General features: G+C 37.9%; 1 protein-coding gene across 2 annotated transcripts in view; it reads left to right on the forward strand.

Moving 5' to 3' along the window:
• pla2r1 (phospholipase A2 receptor 1) overlaps positions 1 to 7849 on the forward strand; it is a 95196-nt gene extending 87347 nt beyond the window's left edge. Inside the window, exons 29-31 of one of the 2 annotated variants that reach the window (XM_067987399.1) lie at positions 1951 to 1986; positions 3421 to 3582; positions 7256 to 7849. In XM_067987399.1, coding sequence (XP_067843500.1) covers positions 1951 to 1986; positions 3421 to 3582; positions 7256 to 7302 — 245 coding nt within the window. In that variant the 3' untranslated portion in view covers positions 7303 to 7849. Of the gene's footprint in view, positions 1 to 1950; positions 1987 to 3420 lie in introns of both variants that reach the window. The other variant, XM_067987398.1, reaches the window with a different exon arrangement.
• The last annotated feature ends 1400 nt before the right edge of the window (positions 7850 to 9249 follow it).

The following is a 9249-nucleotide window of genomic DNA, read 5'->3' on the forward strand; positions in this document are numbered from 1 at the left end:
CATTTATTTCTAATTGATAAAGAATCGTTGTAATTTTGACAAGTCTAAAGGGTGAATTTTAATTCCCTCCACCCGGAAGCCGGGCAGAATGAGAGTTAAAATCCAAGCGGTGGACTGACCGTTCTTGGGGGAGAGGTTTTGTCCAGGGGTGGTTGCAGAAATGGAATTAAAAGTGAGAAGGGTATGTTTGCGATGAGGGATACAGGGAAGTTGTCAGCGATGGCTTTGTGCCAGTGATCAAAACCACAGAAGCAGAGAGGTCACATGAGGTGGTGAGGTCAAGGGGGAATCCATGAATATGGGTAGGAGAGTTTGCATGAAGGGAGACATTTAGGGAGGATAGGAAGGCAGTGAAGCAGGAGAGCAGGCAAGAGGAGCTGAGATGGAGATTGAAATCACTTAGGATGAAGAGTCAATTATTCAAAAGGGATTGACGTCTGGTACAGCAGCAGCAGGAGAGTGGAAGACATGGAGTAGTGATGGGTTAGGGTAGGGATTTAGCGGGCAAAGTACCAAAGAGGAGGGACGTGAAATAAGAACATGCCAGTTCTTCGCAGGAAATAGGCATAATAGTCTTTTTATAATGCATGCAATTTTCAGCTTTGTACAACTTTCAGAACTCTATTGGCAGCCTTGCTAAACTCCTCCATAATCATAGAATGATATCGCACAGGACGAGGCCATTTGACCCATCGTGCCTGTGCCGGCTCTTTGTAAGAGCTATCCAATTAGTCCCATTCCTCTGCTCCTTCCCCATAACCCTGCAAATGTTTCCCCTTCAAGTATTTATTCAATTCCCTTTTGAAAGTTATTATTGAATCTTCATCCACCCCCTTTCAGGCAGTGCATTCCAGATCATAACAACTCGCTGCGTTTTTTTAAAAAATTCTCATGTTGCCCTGGTTCTTTTGCTAATTTTCTTAAATCTGTGTCCTCTGGTTACCAACCCTTCTGCCACTGGAAACAGTCTCTCCTTATTTACTCTATCAAAACCCATCATGATTTTGAACACCTCTATCAAATCTCCCCTTAATCTTCTCTGCTGTAAAGAGAACAACCCCAGTTTCTCCAGTCTCTGCACATAACTGAAGTCTTTCATCCCTGGTACCATTCTAGTAAATCCCCTCTGCACCCTGTCTAAGACCTTGACATCCTTCCTAAAGTGTGGTGCCCAGAATTGAACACAATACTCCAGCTGGGGCCTAACCAGTGTTTAACAAAGGTTTAGCATAACTTCCTTTCTGTTGTACTCTGTTTCTATTTATAAAGCCAAGGATCACATATGCCTTTTAAACAGCCTTCTCAACTTGTCCTGCCACCTTCAAAGACTTGTGTACGTACACCCCCAGGTCTCTTTGTTCCTATACCCCCTTTAAAATTGTACCATTTAGTTTATATTGCCTCTCCTCATTCTTCCTACCAAAATGAAACACTTCACACTTCTCTGCATTAAATTTCATCTGCCATGTGTCTGCCTATTTCACCAGTCTGTCTATGTCCTCCTGAAGTCTGTTACTATCCTCCACCTTGTTTACTACATTTCTGAGTTTCGTGTCATCTGCAAGCTTTGAAATTACGCCCTGTATACCCAAGTCCAGGTCATCAATATACATCAAAAAGAACAGTGGATCCAACACCAACTCCTGGAGGACACCACTGCATACTTCTCTCCAGTCTGAAAACCAACCGTTCACCACTACACTCTGCTTTCTGTCCCTTAGCCAATTTCGTATCCAAGCAACCACTGCCCCTTTATCCACATAAGAATGGTGTTATGCATTCTGGGAGTCAAGAGTGATTTTTATTTTTGGTATTTGTTGAAAAATTTGGCACAACAAGAATCCTATTTTCCCTGTTGCATGTCCTGATAGTTCTCAAAAATGTATGAGATACTTTATATAAAAATGTTCAATGATTTCTATATAACCTAAGTCTGTATGATAATTTCAGATTTGAGTGGAAATACTTACATCCCAAAGCTACATGGTAAGTTCCATACAAATACATTTTTATGAGCAGAGTAAAAACAAAATGTGCTTTAATTAAGAAAGTTAGATAAATAGTCTCATTTCTGGAAATCTTTATGATTGAAACCAAAATTGTCTGTTCACATAACACAGTTTGCAAATCCTCTAACCCACTTTCCAAGGGATATAAAAATTGCTGACAGAATTTTGCTGGTTGAAATTAACAGTAAATATTGTTAAATCAGACATGTACTTTATTACTCTTCCAGAAAGGCAAAGATCCCAGAATACTATGTAAATAAAATATAAACGTTTCAAAAAAGACAGGAACTGTCTTCCTTTTGTTCATATTCAAATTCCAAAGCAGTCTAAATTTATTCACTTTTCTCAGTCTCTCATTTTACGTATAACAGTATTTCAGTTTGTGTGTTTTTCCAAATGATTTGACTACAAATTGGAGGATGAATTTAAGAAGTGTTTGAGCTGATGTTATACATAAAAGCTATAAATGTTTTACTTTGCAGCTATAACCAAGAGACGGTTAGACAGACATTGACCGAACAGCCATACTTTCTATTGTTTACATTCACAACTCCAAAACAATCATTATTTTTTTTTAAATTGTTTCCATAGCACCAGTGAGCAAGGGAAACATATTTATTTTCTGTTAATTTGCTTCATTGCTTCTGGATAGTGAAATCTGAAGAAAACAATGTAAAGCATAAACTCTGAGGACTTTTATTTGAAGTAAATGAGTTAACTTTTCGAAATGTTTATGGCTGTCAGCAAGATTGGCAGTCAGAAAACAGCATTTTTGGGCTTGAATATGTAATAAATGAGTCCAATGATTTTTAAGAAAAATGGGGCATTGTGGAATTCAATCCCAGAATTCTATCTAAGTATAGAATTTTAGAGGATGGAAGGAGGCCATTTGGCCGATCATGCCTGTGTTGGCTCTTTGAAAGAACTATCCATTTAATCCCATTTCCTGTTCTTTCCCGTGCCTTTTACAGTATTCCTTTTCAAATATATACTTTGCTCTTAAGAGCAATGATGGATTCTGCTCCCACTACAGTTTCTGATAGAATGTGTATATGTATGTATGATGTGGAGATGCCGGTGATGGACTGGGGTGGACAAATGTAAGGACTATAACCTGGTGTTGTAAGATTCCTTATATATGTATGTAAGTACAGATAATATATATATATCACATACCTGAATACCAGTCACTTTGGAAGTCAGAACCTGAGAGTTTCATATTTTTTTAGAAAAGTATAGCTTCTGCTTCATTTGGGACTTTACAACCTGTTTTTTGCACTCATTTTATCAACACCAAAGCAACCACCCCCATTTTCCTCCCCCAAAACCATTTTTTCTACGTAGTTCTATTTTTTTTGTTGAAATGTAGGTATTTAGATTTTCAATAAGAGTATCTTTTTTCATCCCACAGGATACCAAATAGGAAGTGCGACAATACTTAAAATTGTGATAGCATTGGTGGTAACTGTGATCATTGTACTGGGTGCGGTGGTTTTGTGGTATCTGTGGAAGAGGAATCAACCTCCTTTCAGATTCTCAGGAAATGCATATTATAGGCAGTCTGCCCCTGAAGGTACTGATTATGATGGCAACATTCTTATTTCTGCATTTGAAAGAAATGGTGGAAATTAGTGAGTTTGTACACCCACAATACAAGAAAAGCCCATTGGATTTAAAATTTTAAATGATGGATGTACATGTTGACCCAAGATTCAACAATTAATGATCATTTAAATACAAGAGTAGATTAAATCATTGTCATACAATGTGAAAGCAGTTTTCTGCACATTGTGCATTCAATATAGGGATTTTAGACTTATCCATATTTTCTATTCTAAGTAACAGGCTGTAGTTGACAAGCCTATTAATTTTACATAAATTGCACAAAATGTTCAATTGTTAGGTATTTTGAACAGGGTATTGTATTCAAGTGTTCTGAATTTTGATAACATGTGTATGTATCCATGCAGCTGGAAATACTTGTGTCTCTTTTGCTTTGGGTCATTAACATATTGTGTATACAAAATATGTACAGCATTGACTCAAAATGTCTTTCTCTTTCGATGCACAGTTGCAGTTCTGGAATGTGGTTTGGCTTCCATTGTGTTTCAGTTCTTGACTTTATTCTATACCTTCTGTAGTTCCCTTCATTTTGTTTTATTGAATCAATAGGGGATATTGTATACGTTGGGCAGACGGCTGGTGGAATGTGCAGGCTAACCGCCAGGAGGTGCTGCGGAAGACTGGGACCATTTTGAAGGCCAGGCCTCATTTAAATATAACTCATCACTTTTTGGCCGACAGGTTCCACTGAGTGGAGTGTCAACGGCAGGTGTTCACCTAGCAGGCCGTAAAAAAGGCTTTGGGGTCCTATCTAATAATAGGACGCAGATTTAAATGTAGTCATGAGGATCCCATGGCAAGAAGATAGCAGAAGGGCAGAAAACAAGTTGCATGCTTCGATTTTAAGTCCCTGTTTCTGCTGGGCAGAGGGAGTTAAAATCCCCCCTAATTAAGACTCCAGTTAGCAGCTAAGAGACTGTTGCATATTGTTATGTAGCACTCATCCTTTTATATATGTATAAAATCATAGCTCAAATGAATAAAGGCAAAATTTAAAAGCAACGCATGATTGAAGGAGATCAACAAATCTTCCATTATCGATATACTGGGTCCCTTCATTTGAAAATTAATGCATGTAATTTTTTTCAAGGAGTAATTTTTTTATTCTCAGGTGCAATTACGGCTAAATGCTGATGTGCCTCTGAATCATTCCTGAAACAGATCCATCCTGTTGCTTGAGGCGTTCTTAGCATTAGACTTGGCATATGGAACTGCAACTAAATGTGCCGGCTTTTCAAGATTCACTCTTTTTAAGCACATTTATATTTAAAAATTTGGGTGAACATAACCCTGTGGCGCTGGTTAGTCACAACCAAATCAATGAGCTGAAATCTCACATTCCAGGACTGTTGCTGCAATTTGTAAATCCACAAGAACAAATGAAATATTGATTCCTTATAGAAAAGTCTGAAAACAAAACTCATTACAACTAACTTTTTTTGAACAATTTATTCTAATTATGAATTTTATAGCCACAGAGACGTTTATGAGACTGAAGTATTTTAATTGAACTACTGAGACTTCTATGAAATAGTTCAAAATCTGTCTTCACATTAGATCCTTCAAACCATACCAAAAGTGTTATAATAGTTTCTAATAAGAATTGGTACAATGGGTTTCCCATTGTGTTCATAGGGTGAAGATGGCAGTCACTGAAGGACTTTAAACATGGTCTTCAGCTTAATGTAAAAACCATACAATTAAGCTGATGTACATGAAAGAAGATATTGTGCAAATAAATTATTTTTAGGTGTGATGTTCATGTGTCAAGTTTCCCTAAATTGTTAATGTCCCATCACACAGAGAAAGTCCAAGGTTAGACTGCTTAACATAGGAACAGGAGAAGGCCATTCAACCCGCCATTCTATTAGATCATGGCTGATCTGCACCGCAACTCCATTTATCTGCCTGTGTTCCATATCCCTTGATACCCTTACCTAACAAAAATCTACCAATCTCAATCTTAGTCTTGAATGTTTCAACTGATCCAGCACCCATAACCTTTTGGGAGAGAGAGTTCCAGATTTTCACTACTCCGTGTGTGGAAAAAAAATGCTTCCTTGTTTCACTCTTAACTGATCTAGCTCTAATTTTAAGATTATGCCCCTTGTTCTGGATTCCCCCAGCAAAGGAAATAGTTTCTCTGTACCTACCCTATTGAATCCCTTTATCATTTTAAACACGTCAATTAGATCACCCATCAACCTATCCAAACTCAAGGGAAAACAAACCAAGTTCAGGCAACCTGACCTCACAATTTAACCCTTTAAGCCCTGGTATCATTCTGGTAAATCTGTACTGAAAACCCCTCCAAGGCTAATGTATCTTTCCTGAGATACGGTGCCCTAAACTGAACGCAGTACTCCAGATGGGGTTTGACCAAGGCTGTGTACAACTGAAGCATCATTTCTTCACTTTTGTATTCCAACACTTTGGAGATAAAAGCCAACATTCCATTAGCCTTTTTGATCATTTTTTTTAGTTGATGATTAACAAAGATATTCTGTGTAATGATGTCACCGAAGAAAAGGTTTAGTTAGCCAATTGAACATAAAGTGACAGCTGCTGTATAATTACTGGGATTTACAGTAAAATTGTAGTATATGCAATGTAGCAATGAAGCATTATAGCCTGATTATTACATAATGTCTCAGTTTTTGTGACAGTTTGTTGCAGCGCACATATTCTAAAATTTCACATATACTTTTACTGCTCCATTTATGCAAAATATTTAATCTCAATCGTATAATAGTGGAAGGAAGAACTGCAGAGTAAGTGGTGAATCAGGATAGTTAATGTATTATTCAATTAACTGACAATTGTAAGTTGCAGTTAATTTTACAGAATTTATTTTTCTAAAATGTGTATTTTTTTTGTTTGATTTGCTTTGTTAGCACATCAACTAACTGCACTGTATACGTCAACATTCTAAAAACGTGCTTCCTTGATTACTATATATTGCAGTTTTATTTGGTTACATTTGCTTCCACCCATTCACCAGCCACGGTGATGTAGTTCACTTGTACTATCATCTATCGTTTTCGTGCAATGAAGATGTGATAAACACTTGGGACAAAGTGAAACTTTTAAAAATTATTCTATTATTAACCAGGTTTTACTTATGAACTTTTCAAATGTGCATTAATACCTAATATTTATCATATCAAATTTGGAGCTATACCTGTTTAGAAAAAGAAAAATGTCTGTGTATTTCTATGTACAATTTTCTTGCTATTCTGTTTCGTTTGTAAGTGTAATGTGGAAAATATTTCAGTTTAAGTTCCTGTACATGGTTGGATATAACAGAAGGAAAAACAATTCTGGCAACCATGTTGTGGTTATATAAAAAATGTAGTAAGCAAAACAAATACGCTGTTGATTTATAAATAATGCAGTTGGAGTTTCTCTGCAAGTTATTTTTTTAAACACTGAGCGCACTATAAATTCTGCAATGGTTACGAAATAAATTGTTTGCTAGACAATTAAGAATATGGTTTTGGATTTGTTAATGAAATGAATAATGTAAAGCATTTGTCATTATTCGTATGAAATATATTTTATTAAAATAAAGTTTGTTTTCCTGACTTACGCATATGGGGGTCACATTTCCTTGGCCACAACAGCGGAAATCTGGCACAGGAGGTCCAATGGAGGCAGGATTGTGAGCTGAATCCAAGGATGCTGCATCACCACTTGGCAACCTGTTGGCTTCCGATTTGCATAGGAGGCTGGGCAGCCAGAACTTCTGTTCCATCTAATCAGAAGGGGTGGGGCAGGGAAGGGCAAGTTATTATGCCAAGCATTTCCTCAACATCAGCCTCCCTGCTGCCAAGTGATCTGGATGCCAGGATGAACCCAGCTCACAGGTCACCTCCGTGGTGCAAATGTGGACCACCTGGGGGTCCAGGCCTGGCCTCAAACAATGGCAGCATCCTTATTTCTTCACAACTTCCTATAAAGGGGGCTGAATGCAACATTTTGTTTTTAAAATCTGCTTGGCCGTTGGCGCTGGCTACAGCACCAGCGGCTTGTCTGTGACACTTTCCCTGTCCCCTCTCCTCTAACTGTTTGATTGTTTCACAAAAGCTTCCAACTGTCCTTTATAAATTGAGACCATGTAGGAATATATTCCTGATGAATGTCTCATTGCATAAGAAGAGTGGAACCAAAGTCAGAAATCATGCCAAGATTAATATTGTATTTATAACAACCAAATAAAACACTTCTATTTTAAAAAAGAATCTGTCTTATATTGTGATGCAGAGAAAGATCCAAGAAGAAAATTATCTTCTCTTGCACTCATCAACCAGTCATCCTGGTGGTTAAACTTGAAGTGATATTGGGGGGTGGACCATAGAAATGTTGGCAGGCAAGATTATCTTGCATTCCCACTGAGAAGGATGTTGTGGGGAAGCAAATGTTCTATTGATTATAGTAAGTTCAATTTGATGCATTTGGGTCTGGACAATTCCAGGAATGTGTGTACCATACAAGCATACCGACTAAAGAGTACGGAGCAAGAGAGTGCCCCAGGGTTCATTGTGGATAAAATACTGAAGGTCCTCAAGCCGTCTACCAAGGCTATAAGGAAAGCAAATAGGGTGTTCCGGTGTAATACTAGGACAGTACAGTAAAACTAGGAATAATGCACTTGAATTATGCAAAGCCATGGTATGACAGAATTTAAAGTACTGCATCCAGTTTTGGTTCCCATATGTGGAAGAGGATATCAAGGCCCTAGAGAAGGTCCAACCAAAGCTGACTAACATGATGCACAGTATTAGGGCGGTTATCAGGAAACAGTCAATGAAATGGGGGTTTTTTTCATTGGAAAAATGTAGACTTGGAGATGTATTTGAGATTTTTTGAAATGATTAAGGAATAGATTCGGTCTGGGTGGATAGGTTATTTGAGCATATAAAGGGATGAGAACTAGGGGGCATGAGTGTAAAATACAAAAGTAAAAAGTTAGATTAGATGCCAGGGAAGTATTTCTTTCGATAGAGAGCCATTGCCCTCGGCAAAACATTACTGACTAAGTATGGGTTCCTTGCAATTCTTCACAAGGCAGCTGGAAAAGTTCTTGAGTGAGGAGAACATCCCAAGTTATAGAGTAGGTTTCGGGTAGCTGAGATACTCATGAGTTATGCATTCTTCTGGAGATTGCTTGTTTGCCTTTGAGAGTCAGAGAGGAATTTTCCAGAGTTTTTCCGAAATTGTTTTTTTTGCCTCTCCCAGAAGATTGCATTTAGGTTGATGGTGCATAAAGATTGCACCATGTCTGGATGGAGCGTGCTTGATGGAGCAGATGGCCTTTTCCCATCCATTTTGTATGTTTGTATGCGAGACCAAATGGAATGGTGCTTGCAATGTTGACGAATCCAATCTAAAAAGCAACCTGAATCTAGTAAACCCTACCACATTATTAAGTTTCAGAATTAAGCATGCTTGTGAATTAATTGACTGACTGTGCTAGCGATCAAGATGCAGCAAGTTGTTGCCAGCAAGTCTTTTCAATATAATTTTCAAATGAGACCATGCAATAGTATTGTTGGTTTTGAGCAGAACAATTGGATGCAACACTCACCGTAGGGCAGACTGGAAATATAACTTGCTC

The sequence above is a fragment of the Heptranchias perlo genome, chromosome 7, assembly GCF_035084215.1.
Source record: "Heptranchias perlo isolate sHepPer1 chromosome 7, sHepPer1.hap1, whole genome shotgun sequence".
NCBI classification, from domain to species: Eukaryota; Metazoa; Chordata; class Chondrichthyes; order Hexanchiformes; family Hexanchidae; genus Heptranchias; species Heptranchias perlo.